Source organism: Sciurus carolinensis, chromosome 4 (genome assembly GCF_902686445.1).
Source record: "Sciurus carolinensis chromosome 4, mSciCar1.2, whole genome shotgun sequence".
NCBI lineage: Eukaryota > Metazoa > Chordata > Mammalia > Rodentia > Sciuridae > Sciurus > Sciurus carolinensis.
This window is the reverse complement of record NC_062216.1, coordinates 92,742,841-92,765,496: the sequence shown is the minus strand read 5'-3', so window position 1 is coordinate 92,765,496 and position 22,656 is coordinate 92,742,841. Positions and strand designations below refer to the sequence as shown.

Genomic DNA, 22,656 nt, shown 5'->3' with positions numbered 1-22,656 from the left:
CTCTTCAGTGGATCAGGCCCCAAGTGGCATGCTTCTGCTAATGTTAACATGTTCCATATTTGCTAAGTTTTCTAATTAGGTGTGAATTTCCTGAGAATAGGGACTGTTTTCTACACATTTATTTTGTTCCTGGCACTTCTGAGTATTCCTTTTTATCTCACATGTTTGGCATTTTGTCCATTTCATTTGCAAGTTTTATTCGGCTTAGTCAAGGTAACCAAGACTGAGGGCCTGGAAATCAGTGAATTAATATTAGATTATACTTTTAAGTACTGTGCTCATATCACTTGGAAATTGATTCATAGACATTAAGAAATATTTTGGCTATATGACTGGTGTCTTAAACATATAGAAGATTTTATGGGTGATGTTTTGAAGTAAATATGACATATGAATTGACCCAAAGCTTACAGATGACTGTGGTAAAATAGTAAGACACACAACAATGAATAATATAGATGTAACCCAAAGTATTGAGTTGGCAGGTCATAGCTCAAATATATCATGATGTTTAGCAACTTACTGGCTCATATTTACATGATACAGATGAGAGTGAAATTGTAAATAAAATATATATTTTTTTAAAAGAAATTGGATGACCAGATGTTTGTAGAACTTGTGAAATGCTACCCAGTATTTTTTAGTGTAGATGACTACTTGGGCCTCTGTGTGGTTCTGTGACCTGGAGCTGTCTTGGTGTCATGGGAAGGAGATTCAATAACGTGTGTGTGTGTGTGTGTGTGTGTGTGTGTGTGTGTGTGTGTAGGAGAGGAGAGTATTGGAAATATGCTTTAGGCTATATTGACTTTCATATATTTTTGTTTCTGATTTAAGAGTATCAATTCATGTTTCAATGATAGAAAACCATACAAAGATTGTGAAGTCTCTCTCCTACCCTTTCTCCCATCTGCCCAACCCCCTCTTCCTTCCCCCACAGTTAACCACTGGAGAGACTTGTTTATGCATAGACTCCCACTTCCTCTCTCCCAGTTTTACACAAAGGATACCATCCTATGTGCTTTGCTCTTCCCTTTCCTGTTTGCACTTAATATTATTTCATGATGATCTCTCCTTATCTCTGTATGAAGAGTTTCTACGATGAATCTTTGAGAGTCACTACTTCTGACTTATTATGAACTTGGAAGGTAGGGTGCTGAGTAGAAACCAATCCAGTAAACAGTAGGAGCTATTTCCACAAACCAAAGTACAACCTTCCATTGTTTGATTGTTTTGAGGATTCTTTATCATATCTGAATCTCCAAATATATTTTGTAACTATATACCATGTATGACTGTAGACCCCTCTATGTAATTCATATGAGGTTATCTAATATTAAAGATATGAAATTATGTTCCTTAAAGTTTTGATTTAAGATACATGGAGAATTTCTGAGTCCTAATTTGTTTTTCAGTTATTTATCAAACTAATTGGTTTGAAATACACCAAGGAAAGTTTTTGGTTTTCATTTCTGAGGTGATGAGAAATTCTGTGATTGAGAGTGTAGGTGCCACAATATTACATCTTCTAATGGAATTTAGTGGAGTAACTAACTTTAACAACTAAAATTAACTGTTCATTATTTTTATTTAGAAAGGATAACTTTAATTCCCCCAAATTTGAGTTACAAATAAAATATTTGATGATAAAGTAGACAATGCTATGATTAATGCATTAAAAAAAACAAAACAAAACAGCTTAGGCTTATTTCTGTAGAACTTTTCCCAGAACCAATTTGAGTTTTGATTTTAAAAGGAGTACCAGGTTTAAGGAATAATATTAATTTAGGATGTTTAAGATAAGAGGGAACCAGATGCCCAAACCCAGGCAAAAAACATATTTTTATAAGGTCATACCTAGTCTTGTATTTCCTGAATTCAGATAATAGTAGAATGTTCAATAGGTTTCCGAGATTATGGGAAGATCAAATTTGCCAGATTAGTGTCTCTTTACAGAGATAATACAAATGTATGACCTATTTTGCTTGTACTTGAAGTGATTTTGATATTTATGTAGATTGATTTCATTGTGGCAGGTGCTTTTACTCTCTATCCACGGTGCTTGTGGTGTAAGATTTTTGGGGAAGAGAAATGGGTTGATTATTGACTTCAAGAAAGCTCCAACTGAAATGGGAGACTGACAATAAAAAGATTTACTCTGGATTTGTGAGTCCAGAATGATAGGTATTATGGGGCATGATTACATGGTCATTTATTAGAAGATATTTTTCTTCAAAGGTAACAAGAATTGAGCTAAAATTTGTGTGGAAGATAAAAGGACCAGGTGTCAGATCAACAATAAGGACTCTTGTGCAGTTATTTTTTACTTCAGATGTAGGACCAAAGATCTATGAAGTGTCTCATTTGCAATTTCTTTCTGATTTCTAGATTGTTGTAGGAGATAAAGTTGTTTTGATGCCTGTGAATGCAGGACAGCCCCTGCATGCCAGCAACATAGAGCTTCTTGACAACCCAGGCTGTAAGGAGGTAAGTTCCAGAGCTAAGGACAGGCTGTAAGGAGGTGAGTTCTAGAGCTCAGGATAGGAATTGGTTTTCTTAGGTGGGAGAGAGAGAGAAAAAGTCATGTAGTGTCCTTCATTGTTTTTATGAGTATAATCCCAGTAAGGCCAACTAATATTTCTAACATACATACAGATGCTGACTAGCTAATTTTGAATGGTCCTTTGATAAAATTTTTATTGAGGTACATACTTCATTGTCCAAAGTGGTCTTTTTTCTTCTTTTACTAGTCAAAGTAATAATTTCTTTAAAGAATAGAATCTGTAGTCTTATAACTCAATATTTTTTCAATAATAGGTGAATGCTGTTAATTGCAACACAAGCTGGAAAATCACTTTATTCATGAAATTTAGTTCCTATCGAGAGGATGTGTTAAAAGGAGTAAGTATGTGATGGGTTAAAAGGAGTAAGTATGTGCTACATGGACATTTGCTGGAAGGAATGAAAGTGATCTTACTAAAATTCTACATGCAGAACCTCTGTATTCATAATTTACAACCTGACCACAAATCTTAATACTACAAGTGTTTTACTGAGTTACTCCCCTCCCCCAATATTTTAAATATGTAAATAATCAAAGCCAAGAAGCTGGCAGAAGGGCCCTGAATATCAAAACCAAAAAAGAATCTCCTGTTTTTCAGAGCTAATGAGAAATTTCTGTAGTTGATAGGGTAGGTGCCACAATAATGTAGCTTCTAGAGAAACTTAGCAGTGTAACTAACTTTAATAACTAAAATTAAACTGTTTATGATTTTTATTAAAAATAATTCAAACAAAATACACTCAACTGTCATGTATATCTAAAAAGAAATAAAAAAGTAAAATAAAAAATAATTCAGTTGTTTGAATATAGTGTTTCTTGACCTGTTTTTCTAGGGTGATGTTGTTAGACTGTTTCATGCAGAGCAAGAGAAGTTTCTGACTTGTGATGAATATGAGAAAAAACAGCACATTTTCCTTCGTACCACCTTGCGTCAGTCAGCAACTTCTGCTACTAGTTCTAAAGCACTCTGGGAAATAGAGGTGTGTAATTACATATTTTTTTACTTTTAATAAATATTTAGATGAAAAGGTAAGATCCAAAAGACAGTTTTATTATTATAGGCACCATTTATAATATACTCATCAAACAATATTTTTTGTGAGCCAACTAGTACCCCTTCATTGCTGTGATGAATCTGAAAGACTTCTGTTTTCCTCCTGTCTTCTCTGAAGTGTCTTTCATTCTCTCTCTCTCTTATATAAAGCACACATTTAATAAGGCCATATATTTGATTTTACTTTTTTAAAAGTACATTGTGAAACACTGTCAAGGCTGATTGGACTGAAATGGCCCTAGAGTGAAGATGGAGCAGGATGATCCACTTTCATGAAGATAGATGTCAGAACTACGCTGTCACTGAAGAGGATCGTGTTTATTCTGGGGATGCTATTTCTACTGGAATCAAGAGACTCATAGTTAAGAATTTATTCATCCTTTAGGAAGTATTTATTACACGTGGCAGGATGGTAGTGTAATTAGAAAATGTAAGATATGGATTTTTCTTTAAAGTATCTTTCTATACGTGGAGGAAATAAGATACGTAACCACCTGTGAACAAGCCAACAGCTGATAACTCGCACCAATGGACATGTAGGCTTATAGCAGTGGTTCTCAACTATTTTAGACCTGTCTCCTACCTCCTTTAAAGTGCTTCCCATAGTGTCCTAAAATGAGATGTACACGTTCTCACAATTAAAAATCAATGTAATACTCCTTTGTAATATAAAGAAGAAACAAAAGGAAATACTTTTTAATAAAATAATATGTCTTTCAACATGTAAATGACTACTCTGGAAGATATGATATTTATAATCTTTGATAAACGCATTTACATTCTGGATTAGAGAGGAGTGGTAGGAGAGGATCCCCAGGCATTCTATACAGGTTTAGGAAAATGAAAGAGCAAAGGTACTTGTGAGACCTTGATTAATAACTAGTAGGAGAAGTAAAAACAGAACAAACTTATTTGCACATGATAAAAGGAATAGAGGGAAATAACCATAAATAGAGTGTAACAAGGCACATCACAGACACTTGAACCAGAAATGAGGAAGTATGATATTTATGCAAATGAACTGTGCCTTGGTTATAAATGTAGCTAACACCTGGAGAATTCTTGACGTTATGACATGGGTTAGAATAGAGATGAAAGGGTATGATAAAGCACTTCTCCTATCTTGAAATCCCACAACGTGTTGAGGCGCATCTTCAGTCTCTGGCATTCAGAAGGACTTTGGTGACTGTAGCTATCACCAGATGACAGAACTGAGAAGGTGTGGGGAAAATACCATCACCAAAGCTGATGGCACCTCCCTCTTCAGGGTAAGGCTGAAGAGTATTAGGCAATACATAACTAAAACCTGAATTTGTACACTGTTGATTTCTTATCATTGTGTTCCAAAAATTAAAAAAAATACATCAAGATAGACATACTGTGAGTTACTATAAAAACTTCATTCATGAAATATAGTGAGTTCCCTGCTTGAGAACCTTTGGTTCCACTTCGTTGCAAGGAGTTTTGAATACTCTGCCATCTCTTTAGTTGTATTGCTTTTGCTGAAACTGCACCACAACACTGAACCTCTTTCCAGCAAAGGTGCGGTTGAAGTTTCTGTGACACATTGAGCTGTCAGATGGAGAGTGAATAAGTTATTTAATAGCTTTGAAATAATGTCTTTATTACATTTAAACTTCCCTCTCTATCATGAATTTCTTAAATGATTAGGCCTTTCATATAACTTGATGCAAAAGCTTTTTAGAATGGTCATGTACTAAAGTATTATGAAGGTGCACTTGTGTAAGAGGTTTGAATGACTCAGGCTGCGGGACACTGCCCTATTGTGTGCTGTAATAGCTGGGTTTACTCAGGAAGCCTGGGCACCATGCTCAATCAGCATAAGGATCAGGCATTTCATGCAAAGAGGTATTTAATAAAGGAATTAGATTTGACACTATTGGAAGGACTGGAGGAGGAAAACTGGTGTGGGGTACATGGATTTACTAAAGATCTAGCTTAACAGGAAGCTGCTATGGCTTCTCCTGTGAGCCTACAGGCCTCTCCCCTTGTACTGTGCTATCCCCAGGCACCCCACCTATAGGAGACTACTGGTCAACTACTACCACTGTTACTAGCACAGAAAGAGGAACCTTTCTGCTACTACCTTCCTTTGCTTTCCATACTCATGGGAATGCTCAAACCTTGCCAGGTGAGGTTTGTGTTCCCTTGATACAGAGAAGCTTCTGGGTTCTCTACTAATGTAGGCCTTAGCATTTGGGGTTCCTTCTGCCTGGAATGATCTCATCCAGTGGCCTCTGCATGACTATCTTATTCTATTCCTTCAAGTTTCAGTTCACATATCATCTCCAAGTAGCCCATGTGGATTGCTATGTAGAAAGTAGCATTTCCTAGTTATTCCAGCATACACTCTGTCTCCTTCCTGGTACTTATCAAATCTTATTTATTTCTTTGTTTTCTAATTCTTTCTTCTCCTTTAGAATGAAAGATCTTGTGATATCCACTGCACTGTCCTTATTGTCTTCAAAGGTACCTGGCCTATAGCTCTTACTACCCCCTATTGAATAAGAAATCGGGGAAAACCACAGTTTTGGGTTTGGATTGGGCCAGTTTTGGTCCTGGAAATGCCTTATGGAGTAAGATAGTATCTGCAGATATAAGGCATATACCTCATGCATGCATAGTTAACACTTATTCCATGTCTTTTGCTCACTTATAAAGAATTTTGGCCTGCCACATTCTACTTGCTTGAAAACATGTATTGGATTGGACAGGTCAGCATTAACAGGAGGGTACTTTGTGTAAATTATTGGCATTTGTTTGCTGGGACATGGATACCATTTGACATTATTGTCATCACTCTTTTCGTAGGTGGTTCACCATGACCCATGCCGTGGAGGTGCAGGACAATGGAACAGCTTGTTTAGATTTAAACATCTTGCAACGGGAAACTATTTAGCTGCAGAGGTAAAATTATGGGCTCTAGTGCTAATAAGTCACTGACTGAAATAGTGAAATAGACAATTGGTTTCTCCGAAAGGGATGGTTGTTGTATAGATTTGATTATTGCCTGTAATGTTCTGGGTTAGCATATAAATTATTTAAAAATATAGATATGAATCAAATTCTTAAAATAAAAATTGAAACAACAATTAAAAAGAACTGCACAGTTGGCCTTATTGTAAGGTCAGCTAAAACAGGGCATCTGATTTGCATATGTTTGTGATATGGTCTAAAATTTTCTATTTAATTTCAGAATGTCTGTATTAGAGACATTATCAGTTCATTGTGATGTGTATGTAGCCCAGATAATGTCAGGTTTACATTCTGTGGCCACTCTTTCACCAGTAGGTGACTTTTATTGTTCAAACCTTTGGTGAGGAAAGGGTTTTGTTTTTGATTCACTGAACTGTCCTAAAACTGTCAATAAAAATGGTAAAAACGGAGTTGTGGCTCAGTGGTAGAGTGCTTGCCTGGAATGTGTGAGGCCCTGGGTTCAATACTCACCCCCACATATAAATAAATAAAATAAAAGATCCATTGACAACTAAAAAAAAAAAAAAAAAAAAATATATATATATATATATATATATATATACACACACACACACACACACACACACACACACATATATATTAAAAAATGGTAAAAACATATGAAGGGCTTTTCTAAAAAGGACTTACAGAAAGCGTATTGACAATCAGATGTGAGGAGTGGTAGAAATAATATTAAAAAAAATCTTAGAAATAGTTCAGAGTTTCGTTATCTAATTTAAAAATTATTTTGAATTATTCCTATTTATTTATTTTTCATATTGAATTCAGGGGTGCTTAACCCCTGAAACACATCCCCAGCTCTTTTTTAAAATTTTATTTTATTTTATTTTATTTTTTTATTTTGAAACAGGGTCTTATTAAGTTGCTGAGGCTGGCTTTGAACTTGTGATCCTCCTGCCTCAGCCTCCTGAGCTGCTGGGATTACAGCCATTGCACCTGGCCTTGAAACTATTCTTTTTTATGTGTATGGAAATAGTCATTCTGTTTCTACTCTGTTTCTGTTTTTTAGAGTTTCTTTTGGGATTGTAAGCCAGAGGTCTAAGAGGCTTTAACCATCACTTATTTGAATTTTGGTTTTGGATGTGAGGAGAGATAAGAAGGGAAGTGGGGTTGGAGGACTGATGAGAAGAGACATGGGGAACAGTGGGGTCTTACAGGTTCTGTAAGCATGTGACCCGTCTCCATAGCAGCCTACCCATGACCCTTGCAAACCTGGTGCTAGGTGGCAGTCTTCACAGCACTCACCATCTGACTCTGTGTACACTTTATTTTAGTGACTGTCTGGCAAGATTTCACTTTCTATGCTTGATCTTAGCCAAAGGACCAAGAAGTGATGAGTGTACTTGTGCTCTCCGGAGGCAGGGATCTTGTTTTTCATCATCACTGTATCCCCAGCTCCCAGAACAGTGGCTGGCTCTTAGCAAGCATTTGATGAATACTTTTTGAGTAAATGAATGAATATAAAAAAAAAAGTTATGCAAGCTTCTATAAAATTAAAGGGTGGGAAGAAGGAGATTTCAGGATTTGTATGTGAGAGGCATTTGCAGCCATATTTGTGCCAATTAATTTCTTGAAGCTCACTTTCCTTCTCTGGAAAATGATGGTAAATTAAATATAATTAAAATTAAGAGAATTAAATGAGGTATAGTGCTTGGCATAATATGTGGCTAAAGGTAAGCACCCAAGGAGTGATATCAGCGTGATTAATTTTATTATATGATAAATAGGGATTACTCTTACTCTTACACATTATTTACCACTCAACTAAGTGAAACGTGATCTCGTAATTTCTAGGCTATTTATACAATAAATGTCTAGAAGTAACCCTTTTGAAAAGTAAATCTTTGAAGCAAATATGCACAGTAAGGTAGAAAATCTTGTCTAAAATAAAAATTAGAAAAACCTAATGCGATCTGTCAAAGATAAGAAATTAGGATTAAAGTCCTCTTGGATACTGTGCCAGTGACTCTTTTTCCTAGTTCATGTTTCAGTTAATATCATTTTACTTCTGACATTCTGTGGGAAACTGACATGATGTGCACACTCCTTGTTAATTTCTATGAATCAAACATATCATTTGATAAATTCAAAGGTTTCGATTACTAGGAATTAAATTGTTCATTACCTTCCATGACGATCCAAGACTTTGATACATAAATGAATTAATTAAAAGATTGAAAAATAGAAAGCAATTGATTCCTTGAAACGATTTTGAAAGACTATCTTTTCATTCTGTCTCTAGAGAATACCATTTTAAATGCCAGAAGCTATTTTATCCATTAAAGAGTCTGGTGTATTTGGAGGACCTTTTCTTTGACCTTTAATTCTGTAGATAACATCTTTTTATGGCAAGGTAGGAGAAGAAGAATTAAGTATTAAATATATATCTAAAAATTAAAAGCTAAAAACCCATTTTCTATAGATTTTATCTAATAGAATGGGTGCCTCTGTGTAATATTTTACCATTGAAATTGAAACCATAGCTTCAAAACACTGGCCTTCATAAGCTGGGATTTTCTGTTTACTGCATCTGTAGTTCAGGCAAGAGCCTGGCACACTGACGTCCCAGGGTGCATGTCCTGGTGTGCGAGTGTCTGGAGGGGTGACCAGTCATAATCACTTGATAAAAATTGGTTTCTAGTCAGGAAGCAGGTGGTGACCAGCCTCTGATAGCCATTGAGAAACCATGATCATCTTTTTGTCATTCTGCTTTTTAAAAATGCCCAAGTCTCAATTACAAAGATTTTTGGATCATTGAGGTACTACAAGGAGTTCCCCAAAATTTAAGTTACGACCTCCTGGCATTATTTGCTTTATTGATCTACACTCTTTTTCTTAGGTGGGGGAAAGGTCCGTGGCTTTTATTTTTCAAATATTTTTGTTTAATCTTTAATATCTAGATATTACTTTGTATTAGGGTGTTGAATACAAGAGTTGTAAATGATAATTTTTGGAATTCATAAAAACATCAAACATCATTGTTTTAGTCAGCTTTTTCACTGCTGTAATTAAAAGATCTGACCAGAACAACTGTAGAGGAAGAAAGGTATATTAGAGGGCTTACAGTTTCAGAGGTTTTAGTCCATAGAAGGCCAGCTGTATTCCTCCAGGCTTGAGCTGAGGCAGAATATCATAGTGGAAGAGTGTGGCAAAGGGAAGCAGCTCAGAAAGCAAAGAGATGAACTGTACTTTCCGGATACAAAATACATATCACACGGCCATGCTGGCAATGAACCACATCCTCCAGTCACACCCCATCTACCTCTAGTTACCACTAAACTAATTCCATCAGGGATCAATTTACTGATTAGGTTAAGGCTATAAACCAGTTGTTTCTCCTCCAAACCTTCTTTTTTTTAAAAACAATTTTGACATATTTTATATCATATTCAAAGTTAGTGCGAATCTTAGATCAAAGTTCAAAACTTAATACTGTCAGACTTCGTTGAGATGCAAATACTTTTATGACCATCTCTAGGCAAAGATATTTTAGATACAACATGTAAATCATGATGACTATAAGAAAAAATTGACAATAGCTCTATTTTAATCATGAATGTGGAATTTTGCCACTTTGCTTTCCCAGTTCCTCCCATGTTTGTGTCATGTTTGATTCCCATAATGGCTCTCTTATTTTAATACTTATAGAAGCACTGTGTCCATACCTGAGCTGTAATTGATTTGGCTTTCTGATCGATTTCTCTTCCAGGGTGCACAATGGCACTAGAATAGGAACACATTTAACTTATGGCATCTATAATACTATGTAGAGAAGATCAGTTATATTAGTAGTAATACCTACTACATATTTATAGGTCCTATCCTCCAAACCTTCTTGCATGTGAACTAACACGTGAACTTTGAGATTGCATAGTACCTTCAATCTGTGTATCTTCAGTGCCTAATAAATGTGCAGTGGGGTGGAGTGCTGCATGTACACTGAGGCAGCAAAGGTCTGTCTTTGCTTGCATGGAACTGGCCTTGGAGTTCAGAGGATAGTATGTAATAAACAGTCAGAGCCTGTAGGTAATATCTTACAGAGCTGCTTACCTGTGCTGGTGAAGTTAAGTCAGTGTAAGATGAGTCCAGATGATTCTTGCTTGGGGTAACCTTTTTTCCCTGGTTCTCAAAGAAAATAATAGACATGGATTGGAAGAGAAAAATCCTTTGTTGCAGGAGTCACCAAGAGAGCACAGACAGAAATGTGAAAAGTCCAAATCATATGTAGACATATAAAAACCAAGGCCCACTTCAAGTAAAGTGTTGTGAATGGGATTATTGACAGTTCCCTTTCCTTTAAGATTTTTGAATGCAGAATTTGGATTTGCCATAATTAGTAAAAGGAATGAGATTTGAGGCATTTTTCTCCTCGCACCCTAGAGGCTCTGACTGAAGAGCTATTTGAAATCACTGATAAAGACCAGTAAATTCATTAAAAAAAAAAAAAAGAAAACTAATTTGCTCTTGAAGAGCTGCCATATGGTGTGGTAAATATGTGATAGCAATATGAATGGTGGCATATTTATGGGGAAGCATTGAAGTGCAGCACACCTGTTCTAGAGGGTGCCAGGGAGCTGCATGGCAGGAGGACGAACTGCTGGATGAGGGAGGCACGTGGGGAATAGCGGGAAAGGGGGTTCAGGTAAGGAGGGAAGGTTGTTCTTGAGCAAGGAGGTGTGCGTATCATACAGTCTGGTTTTGTATGACTAATGCGTGTGTGTGAGTTTGGAAGTTGTGTTAGATGATGGGAGAGATTGAGAAGAATAGTAATGTATTTCAGAGTCTATCTACTAAATTAAGAAGAGTGGGTTTAACTTTAAAGTAAGAGGAGTGTTATAAAGAAGCTTATATTTAAAGAAGATTACTCTAGAGTTGTAAGTTGTACTGACCAACATGTTATCTTCTAACCACATGTTGGCTATTATATTAAAATTAATGTTATTAAAACTAAATAAAATCTAAGAGTCAGTTTCTTAGTCTTACTACCCACATTTTGAGTTGTCCATTGGCTACCCCATCTGGGATAGCACAGGTATGGAACATTTCTGTTAGCAAAGGGAAAGTTCTAGTGTATAATAATGGATATGGAGAATAAGAAATTCCCAAAGTAATGAGGCCTGAGAAAAAGAAAAGGGAGTCAAAATGAAGGCCATGCCTTGACAGCTTTCATCTCCCACGACAAATGTTTTCCAGATGCTGGTTGCAGGCAGAGAGGAGGTGTTTTATCTCCCTGACAGGAAACAGTCTCTAGGAGGTATTATCTCCTCCAAAGTAAATCCTCTTCAGGCACTGTCTGCCGACCTTGACCAAGAAGGCCCACATTCCTGACTGTCCAAGCAAACTGATATATGTTCACTAGACTACCCCTCAAAATAACCTAATATAAACCCAGCCCCTTTCTTTGTTCAGTGGCTCATTTTCCATTAGGAGAGTAGGTCCATGGGCACTATTTCATCCCCCTGAATAAAGAGCTGAGATGACATGTGAGGTTTGCGTCCTGCCTGGTCTTTTTATGCTAACGTATAGTGATGTTCAGGAGCTTTGTGAAGTGACCAGAAGAGATTGGAGCTAGAGGCAGAGGACCAGAAGGATGATATTTCCAGGAACTTTGAGGACCTGGGCCAAGGGATGGCATTGGTAAGGAGGGAAAGGCAGAATGGATGGCATGGTAACCATTGAATGGTAGAGGATTTTTTCTTTGGTAATATTTTTTAGTTGTAGATGTACACAATATCTCTATTTACTTATTTATTTTTATGTGGTGCTGAGAATTGAACCCATTGAGGTAAGCACTCTACCACGGAGCTACAACACCAGCTCCTGAATGGTAGAGTTTAAGGAGTAGAAGGATTTCAGATTTGAAGAACTGGAGATGTCACTCACTGATTTGGAGAAAATGGGAAAAGGTGCCAAGTTAATGAAGGAAATAATCCATTTTGTTTTAAGTTTGGTTGGGGGTACTTATAGAATGTCTAGGTGAAAATGTCTAATAGGCTTAGCCTTCACAAACTTTTTAGAAATTTGGGGATTGACGAGGACTAACAAAGTAGATTTTGTTCTCATTGGCACAGATAAGATCATCAGGGAGTGTGAGAGAATGGTGAGATGGTTAAGACAGAACCACAAGGAACATCATCTTTTAAGGGTGGAAAAAAGACTGGAAGCCTGCCAAGCCAGAGAAGCAGCTGGAAAATCAAATGGACTGAATCACAAATGCCAAGCAAGGGAGAATAGAGTTTCAAATAGGAGGGAGTGTTACCAAAAAGGTCAGGAACAAAATCTATTTACAGCATTTGGCAAGAATGCAATCATTTGTGACTTTATTGAGAACGTTTTTTAGTGGAAGCCAGAAGGCCTGGGTGGAGGAGTGACGAGGAAGCCAGAAAGTAGAAGTGAGTGCGGGTCAAATGTTCACAGAGAGAGTGAGAGAGTGCAGTTAAGAATTCTGTTTGATAATTTTTGTAAAATATACTTAAAAACAATGGGTGAGTATTGCACTGTTTTTGCATTGAAGAGAAGTACCTAAGAGGAGCAGGGTATCACAGGGTCTTACTCTCTTTTCCCATGAATTTTTCACCCTCAACACACGTATTTATAGTTCAAAACATTACTTTAATGTGCTTTCGGCATTCTTGGTAAATTGGATTATGCAATTCTTGAATTGCCTTTGAGTTGATGGTTATTTATATTGGCCAGTGGAGCAAAGAGAACCTAGAGTAGTAGGGAAAAAAAAAAAAAATCTCCTGCGTATTGTTTACAGTTTATCTCACTTTAAGCAAATATCTAATCTTTCTGGTCCTGAATTCTTTTATGTATAAAAAGGGTGACACTGTATGTTATATGGGATTCTGGAATTAAAGAAGATAGGACATATATAGTACCTTGTACATGAAATTTATTCAATCTATGTTAAGTTCCTTCACTTTTGTAGAGGGGAAAGAAAAAGAAAATGGAGAACACTATTTTTTAAAAATTTTATTTTAACAGACTGTATTTTGATTCATTGTACATAAATGGGGCACAACTTTTCATTTCTATGGTTGTACACGATGTAGATTGACACCATTCATGTAATCAATCATGTACACAGGGTAATGATGTCTGTCTCATTCCACCATCTTTCCTTCCCCCGCCCCTCCCTCCTCATTTCCCTCTACACAATCCATTCTTCCTCCATTCTTCTACCCCCTCCCCATTATGTATCATCATCCACTTATCAGATTGGGATTGACTTATTTCATTGAGAATGATATTTTATCATCATCATCATCATGATGAGGATCTGATACTTCTTTGTCATATATTATAATGGTAGAAAATGTTTAGAGACCAATTTTAGTGATTTCATCTGTTTACCTAGAAAATATCACCTGTTATACTTTGACATAGGAAATACTGTCTCATAGAGACATCAACAATTCTTCCAAACAATTCCTAACCACAGTTCACACATCAGACATGACATACAAGCCAGCCAGTCACTTCTACGACATACAATAGACATTTTGGGTGAGATTACTGGTAATTATTGGATTAAATATGCTGTGTGCTTATCAAGGAGGGTAGCTTAACAGACTGCTTATGCCTTGGATTATTAGACTATTTCAATGTTGTTTGCTTTTATTTTTGTAAATTCCTTTGATAAAATTTTCTTTAAAAAATACCAATTGCACCAATCTGATCATTACACAATATATATATATATATATATATATATATATATGTATTGATTTAGCACATTGTGCCCCACAAATATTTGCAACTGTGTCAGTGAAAATAAGAAAGTTTTCTTTCTAGAGAAGAAATGAAGATTCTTTTGAATAACTTGAAATAGTTTTGTTGTTTATAAATTTGAGTACATCAGGCTCTGTTACATGATAACTAATTTATAGTATTGCAATGTGGTATAGTTAGAATTCATTGAGACTTGTAGCATTTTAAAAGGCTTTCACTCTGGATAATGTCACAGTTTTTCTCTGTAAACCTGTTGAGATACTTGAGAAATCCCCCATTTAGGGAAGAAATGCTTATATCGCTTCTTGACTTCATTATAGTTAGCAGTTTTGTCTTTATCTGTTTGTTCACTTGAGCATTCTGTTTGTATATCCACTGATTGGTTTGTTTCCCATAAGGAAAGGCCCAGGCTAGCTCACTAGATGCCTTGTGCCTAGAACAGTGTCTGGCACATAGTTTGCATTGAGTAAATACTACACGATCGAATAGATGAAGCACAGGGACTATGCTTATTGTAAATCCAGTTATTTCAATTTGTAGAAAGGGAAATCCAGGCTCAGTGAGGTGTTTCATTTTGCTCAAAGTTAAAAAAAAAAAAAATATATATATATATATATATATACACACATACTTATATCTGTACCTACACACATATACATATATGTGTATATATACATACATACATATCTATAAAATACATATATACTATACATATATAGTGACAATATTAGGACTGAATGCTAATCTTGTACTGCTTCATCTGTATCAGTGGTTCTCAATTAAGGTTGATTTTTGGCAATGTCTAGAGGCATTTTTATTTCATAATTGGATAGAGGGATATCTATCCAATTGATATCTGTTGGTAGAGACTAGGGATGTAGCTAAACATCCAAACATCCAACAGTGTACTAGATGGACCCCCACAACAAAGAATTATCTTGTTCAAAATGCTAGTAGTGTTTAGGCTGAAAAACCTTGATTTATGCAATTACACAATCATTTGTTGAATGCCCTCTAGGTGTAAGCACTATTTTGAGGTTGTGAAGGAAAAAAAAAAAAAGGTGGTTTTTGACCTTGAATAGTTTGCAATCTAGAGGAGAATTTTATTGACTCAGTCAATGGGACATTGAGATCTTTCAATTGTTTCCATCATACTTCTGAGACAGCTGACCTTGTGTAATGTTTAAATTATTAAATCTATAGGTGCCATCTCACAGTAAGTTTAAAGGATTATATCCTGAAATCTACACACAAATAAAAAACCAAACTCTAAAACTTACTTATAAATATCATGGCTTCACAAAATCCTCAGTTTTAACCATCACTTACTTTTTTACTCAGAAAAATTATAATAAGGCTATTGTTTGTGTAGAAATGAAGGGGGCATAATGTAAAGGAAATTAGGCCATTTCTTATGCTAGAGAGTCTAAAGAGACCCAACATGTAAATTCCAAGCTGTTTTTGATGAATTAAGAAAAACATCTAGGAATTAGGACAGTAATGTAAGGTATAACAATGTTTAGGTTTTATTCTGCAATATGCAAATGTGAATCAAGGTTTAGGAATGGACTCTTATTCCTTGTAAAGATCTCCAGTGGTATAGTTTTAGGGAATGCAGATTAATTTTTGAGAACTATATAGTGCTAAAATTCCAAGGATAAAATGTGGAACAAAGCACTTAGATATGAATATATAATAAAGGTATTTTGGCTTCATGAGGTAATAGAACACCATGTTTCTAGGCTCTACCCTGTAATGTTGCTAGGCATGTTGCTAGTTAGATGACAGAAGAAGGTAGATGAACTCTTACATAGTTTTGAGTGTTTCACACAGCACAGCTTTTGGCATCCTCATGGCATTTTGTCTTTGATCGTATACTCCTGTTATCTTGGCAGTGCAAACAAGTTCACAACTTTGAATTGGGGGGAGAAAGTGCTTTTATTATATTCAACAGGATAATGTGAGAGCCTTGGTAAATGGTTCTTCCACAGTCATAGGAAGAATTACAAATCAAGCATCACAATTTCTGATCTGCTTTCTACATTTTCTTACTTTGGAGATTACTAAAGTGATAACTTTAAAAAATTTTTAATTCTGATTCATTGTACACAAATGGGGTACAACTTTCGTTTCTCTGGTTGTACACGAAGTAGAGTCACACCATTTGTGTAATCATACATGTACATAGGGTAATGATGTTTGTCTCATTCTATTATTTTTCCTTCCCCCCACCAACTCCCCACCCCTCATTTTCCTTTATACAATCTATCCTTCCTCCATTCTTGTCTCCCCCCACTCCCCCTTATATATCATCATCAGAAAAATCATTTGGCCTTTGGTTTTTTGGGATTGGCTTATCTCACTTAGCATGATATTCTCCAACTCCATTCCTTTACCTGAAAATTCCATAATTTTATTCTTCTTTATAAATAACTTTTGATAATCTTTTCCAAAATAAGATATATCAAGTAATGAAAAATAATTTTACTTCTTTGAGTTCTTTTAGTTTATTTGTAGATAGGCAAAACTTCCACCAGATGGCGGTAAACACTTACTGCCTGACTAAGATCTGGATTTAATTAATTAAAACAGCACTCAAGAACTTGTTTATTAGTATAGGTTTATGAATGTTAGGGCTGTAGTTTTAAATATACCTATACTTAAGTCTTTAATCTATCAACTATATAACATAAAAAACCCAATTTGTATGTATGTGTATGTATACAGATATAATATAGACACCAGACCCTAAACACACACATGAATATTCCATATTAAAATATAAATTGTACGTGGCATACAGAAACACCCAGTTAAAGTTGTTTTTTCCTTCATCTCTTTTCTAGACTTATCAATCAGATTTGACCCTGAAGTGCCAGTCATTGGAAAAAGGAACATAAATATATATAATTATTTGAAAATGTACACATGATTTTATGATATTAATGTATAGATCATAAAATTGATCAAAACAGATTTCATTGTAAAAAGTAAAAAAAAATGTTTCATGATTTCACTCACACATGAAATCTAAAACTTAGTTGATCTCAGAAGTTGAGAGTGGAATGGTGGTTACCAGAGGATAGGAAAAGTAATGGGGAGGCGGGGTGGGAAAAGGTTGATTTGTGGGTACAGTTATAGTTAGACAGAAGCAAGAAGTGGTAGTGTGCTGTTGTGTAGTAGGATGAATATTGATAACAACAGTACATTTCAAAAAGCTATAAGAAAGGATTTTGAAAAAAAATGTTTTTACCATGAAGAAATGATATATGTTTGAGGAGATATTTTTAACCTGGTTTAAACATTTTATAATATACATATATTGAAATATCATGTTACCCTATTAACATGTACAATTTTTGATTTATGTATCAGTTGAAAATAAATTTAATTAAAAAAAGAAAATGAACAGGTATTACGGACATAAAACTTTTGGTTTGTTGCTTTCTATTGTGTTAGGTAGAAGGATGCTGACATATTTTATTCGATTGTAGTCCGTTGTGACTTCTGTTACCTAAATATTTTTTATGTTACTTTCTCTGTGCCACTTTGCACCCTATCTAACTTCTTTCTATTCTTTTTAGCCATTTAAATAAACACTCTCTTTAAATATTAGTAGTGAGTCTTTAAATTCCTTGTCTGTCATCCTTTTCTGTGGCTGCAGTGGGCCATAAATTTGATCTTGGTTATCTGTAGCTGTATAAACTTAATAAATATTTCAGAGATTGAGTTCTTTTTCCCACAAAATGGTAATTTTTCTTAGTGCAGAGTTAAAAACTTGAGATTCACAATAGGCATATTTTTCTCTCATAGGTTATGCATTCAGACTCTACTGATTTTATGTATGTGTGGCCTGTGGTTTAAAGGCCCAATGGCCTGACCCATCTTTCCTCTGATCTGGGATCATGCCACTCTTCATTGTGGAGGCGGGAGGGAAGCAATATGCTATCATGACTGAATGATATATCTGTGGCACCATCAGAGCTGTGCCTCGTCACCCTGCCATGCAACAGTGGTGTGACTTTGCATAAGGGTCCTGGGCGCCTCATCTGTAAAGTAGGGTTAAGAATCCCTTCTTATAGCATAATCGTGAGGTTAAATGAATGAACCTTTACAGCATATAAAAAGCATTTCATAAATGACCTTTCAGGGTCTTCTCTAAACAAGGCTCATTTTTCTCACGTGTGTGACATTTACTCCCCTGGCACTGCTTGTTTTCTCAGTCCCTCTTTCCTTCTCTATTGCTTAAAATTCTACCCATCCTTCAAGGCTTATCTCAAATGCTACTCTCCATGAATAATTCTTGAATAAATTTGCCCACCACAGATCCCTCCTTCCTCTGACCTATATTATTTATAAATTATTCATTTCTGTCTTATATCTCTGGTCACATTCTATTTTGTATTATAGCCGACTGTATTTATGTCTTATTTTCCCTTCTAGATCATAAGGTCTTGTGGTCAGGGACCATATTCTCTTTGTCTTTGCTCAAATACCATATGCCACAATGCTTTGCCCATTATAGATGCTCTATTAATATTTATTGAATAAATGAAGAGCATATTAGTTTTCTCTCTCTCTAATGCTGGATTTATAGTTTATTTTTTTAACATCAGGAAATATTTCTTTTAAAGTCCTAAAAGATGCAAGAAACTCCATGTGACCAAATCTCTTTCTTCCTTCTTTAAAAACAAAATTTTTGCATTTATCCTTAATCCAATTACTTTATTACTGCTGCTACTATATTTAGAGAAGGAAAGCAGCATGTTATTTAATCTTTAATAGTTAATACTGGTGAATTTATATAGCCATGGTTTTATTTGACTGGTCTTTCCCCCTCCTTTCCCTTCTCTTCCTCTTTGTTTTTATTATTATTGTTTACACTTTACTGAATTTACTAATTGGCTACAGTAATAACTTAATGTGATTTATTTAAAATAGGACATTGTAGGCCAAGAGACACAGATAAGACGACCTAACTGATTGGCACATCTTAGCATTGTAGCCAAGTACATGAATGTGTAAAATTCATTCACATCCACCTGGGGTTCAGCTAGAGATTTTTTTTTCTCATTTTTCAGATGAGAACACTGAGTTCCATGGGGGCTGGGTGACTTTTCCCAGCACACATGGCATTTCCTTTTAGAGTAGGCTGGGATTAGCTACCTGGTCATCCCAGCAAGGATTGAACTGGGTGATCCTGAGTGGATGAAATATGTCAAGACTGAATTGTAGAATGTAACATTGACTGTGGTATAGACTATGATGTACACTTCAAAGGGCATAAATTATTTTGTGTTTGACTTAAGTATGTTAATTCCTCTTTCTGTACACATTTTAGTTATAGATATGTCATGGTTTCCAGCATTAATTTATTTATAGTGTTTGGAACCAACAATTCTAATGCTTATTAAATATAGATTTGACCCTGGGTTACATCTTTAGTTAAACATATTGCATATTTTGAGTATAATTTGGTGAAAATTTTAGTATGGATCTTTTTTTTTTTTTTTCAGTGCTGGGGATTGAACCCAGGGCCTTGTGCATGTGAGGCAAGCACTCTACCAACTGAGCTATATCCCCAGCCCTTGAATTTTCTTTTTTAAGTTTGAAAGAAAAGTTAGAATCTTTAATCTGAAAACAAACAAAAAAACTATGGTGATACTTGATTAAAATAGGTGACTAAATCCTCTGGGCACCATAATGGAATTTTCTTTACTATCAAGTAAAGATGTGTTTTCTTGGGTTTCCTAATCAGTAGATTAGTAGGCCAGATAACTAACACTCTGGCCCTCGAACTTTTGTTCTTGTATCCTAAATGCAAGATTAATCCTGTTTTTTGGAAACTAATTCCATGATTCCTAATCCAAGGGAATTTAGGAATTGGAGGTGAAGTCTGAGCCTCATAGGAAGAGGAGGTCAACCCCAAGCCCCCAGTTGCTGGCCCAGCGCTGGCAGGCAGCTCGTGTCTCCCCTCCTTTGTGTCAGTTCTGAGTGTGGAAGGCTGCTATTATGGGGTTCTGGGATTGGGCCAGCTTTCTGTCCTTCCCCTCCCTTACACCCCTACCTCTGATTTGTTTCACCACAGTTTTGTTTTGTTTACTTTCATATTTCACATAAGTGGAATCATATAGTACATTCTTTCTGTGTCTCTCTTCTTCCACTTGATGTCTTCCAGAGTCATGGCGTGGGTCAGTAGCTCATCCAGTTCCTGCTGAGCAACTCCATCTCTGACTCAACCACATTTGGCTTATCCTTTCTCTTGTGCATGATGCGTATTTTACCTAGGCTTGATTTCTTGCTTTGTGTTATGCCCCTCTTGCTGCTTTCCCTCTTTTCTTCCCCCTCATCATTTTTTAGTGAAAGTTTCAATCTTGTTCTCAGTAATTTTTCTCCTGAAATAAGGTAACCTCTGCATACATAGTTCTTCTTTCAAGTGAGGAAAGTTAGACTTTGTTATCTTTGATGATTGTCTGTGTTCCACTTATTCTCTCTTCTTTCGGAATACATTGGCTGTCCAGTAGTTAATAGTCCCTTCTTGGGTCCTCTGTTTTCTTTTTCTTAATTTTTATTTTGTATGAAAGGATAGCTGTCCAACTTCTTATCCTCTGCATTATGCATTCTCTGTAGCACCAACAGTGCTTTTTATTGCTGCTAGGATGGACTTTGAGTTTGTATTTGTTTTCATTTTTATTGAAATCCTCCTTATTTTACATTGTAATTCTTTATATTATTATTTATAGTAGTTTATTTTTATCTTATCCTTTTAGCTGTTCATATATTTTGCTGCCTTTATATACAGGGTACATTTACTTGTACTTTCTTGAGTATGTGAAATCTTTTCCTGAGAATTTATTTTGCATCATACTATAGAAAATATTCAGAAGGAACCTGAGAAGGAACTTCCTCTGTTCCAGTGTCCTTTCTCATTGGTTCTCTTTTGTTTTTTCCTTCTTTCTGTATTATCCTCAGATGAGTGAGCTCCATGCAAAAGCATATGGGTTGAGTAGTAGGACAATTTGATTCATATTTTTTTCTTTTTTGGTATCAGGTATTGAACCCAGGGGTGCTTAACCACTGAGTCACATCTCCAGCCCTTTTTTATATTTTATTTTTAAGACAGGGTCTCGCTAAGTTGCTGAGGCTGGCTTTGAACCTGGAATCCCAAGCCACTGGGATTACAGGTGTGCACCACCGTGGCGGGCTCAACATTTTTTCTAAGCCTTCAGCTGTAGGGCACACTGATGGGTGCATTTCTGGCACTGTTCCCAGTTTTAGCAGATGTTGACTCTGCGTCTGAGCTCCGCTGCAGTTTCTTCTGACTCCTACTCCTTGGCTATTTCTACATTATGATGCATTGTGATTCCAGCACACAGCATTAGTGGTTCTTTTATCTCCTCTTTTCACAACAGCGCTTCTCAGAAAGTCATCTGCCTGCATCTGCTCCCTCCACTTTCTGCCCAGTTACTTTCTGAGAATTGTATATCTCCCTGGCCATGAGAGGAGAGACACAGGTCAATGGGTGGGTCGGGCTGGGGGAATGATTTTCTGCTTAATCTAATAGCAATTTCTCACTGATCAAGAAGACTTTCCGTATAGGTTTTTATTTGGTAAGTTCTCTGGAGCTCTAAAAATGGCGGGAGGGAGGCACATCAGGCATCTTCTTTCTTCTTTGTATTGGACTGCTAGCTTGAAGTGAGGTTGAAGGATGCCAAAAGCTGGGAAGTTACCTGCCCAGAACTATCTGCTTTATAAGAGCACCAACTCATTGAAGATTTGGAATTTAGGTTGTTCTTCAACCTTTGTTCTCAGTGAAATTGAGAGTTTTTTCTTTTGTCTTATTTTTCTTTTCTTTTCCCCCCAGCACTTTCATTGATATTTAATAATTTGGGAATGATAACTAGGGCTTCTAGCCAAATGTCATTTAAAGAAAGACATCGACTTTACATCTGGAATAACTTGAATTACTTGGGCTTGTGCATTGTACATACTGGGTGATTCACATTAAAATGGTTAAATTCAATAGGGTAAATGATATTTCAAGAAAAACACCTTATAAATCTGTTGTTTGACAAATTATCCACTAGTTAATTCAGGATAACTAAGATGTACTTTTATGAGTGAGAATGAAGAGAGGGAATCTGAATAGGTGGACGGTGCAGGTACCAATACTTGGCTTCTCCAGGCTCATTGTTCTCACTGGAATGACCCCCAATTCTCTGCTATCTGAGTTGAAAGATGAGTTTTTTGGTCTGTGGGTTCTAAGAGTCCCCATGTATTAGCTGACATA

At 36.0% G+C, this 22,656-nt stretch overlaps 1 protein-coding gene across 3 annotated transcripts in view; it reads left to right on the top strand.

Annotated features, from left to right (window-relative positions):
- The window catches only part of Itpr2 (inositol 1,4,5-trisphosphate receptor type 2), a 462,398-nt gene that overhangs the window by 96,152 nt on the left and 343,590 nt on the right, over positions 1–22,656 (top strand). For all 3 annotated transcript variants that reach the window (XM_047550877.1, XM_047550878.1, XM_047550879.1), the window contains 4 exons: positions 2,386–2,484; positions 2,815–2,898; positions 3,394–3,540; positions 6,447–6,542. In XM_047550877.1, coding sequence (XP_047406833.1) covers positions 2,386–2,484; positions 2,815–2,898; positions 3,394–3,540; positions 6,447–6,542 — 426 coding nt within the window. The remainder of the gene's footprint in view (positions 1–2,385; positions 2,485–2,814; positions 2,899–3,393; positions 3,541–6,446; positions 6,543–22,656) is intronic.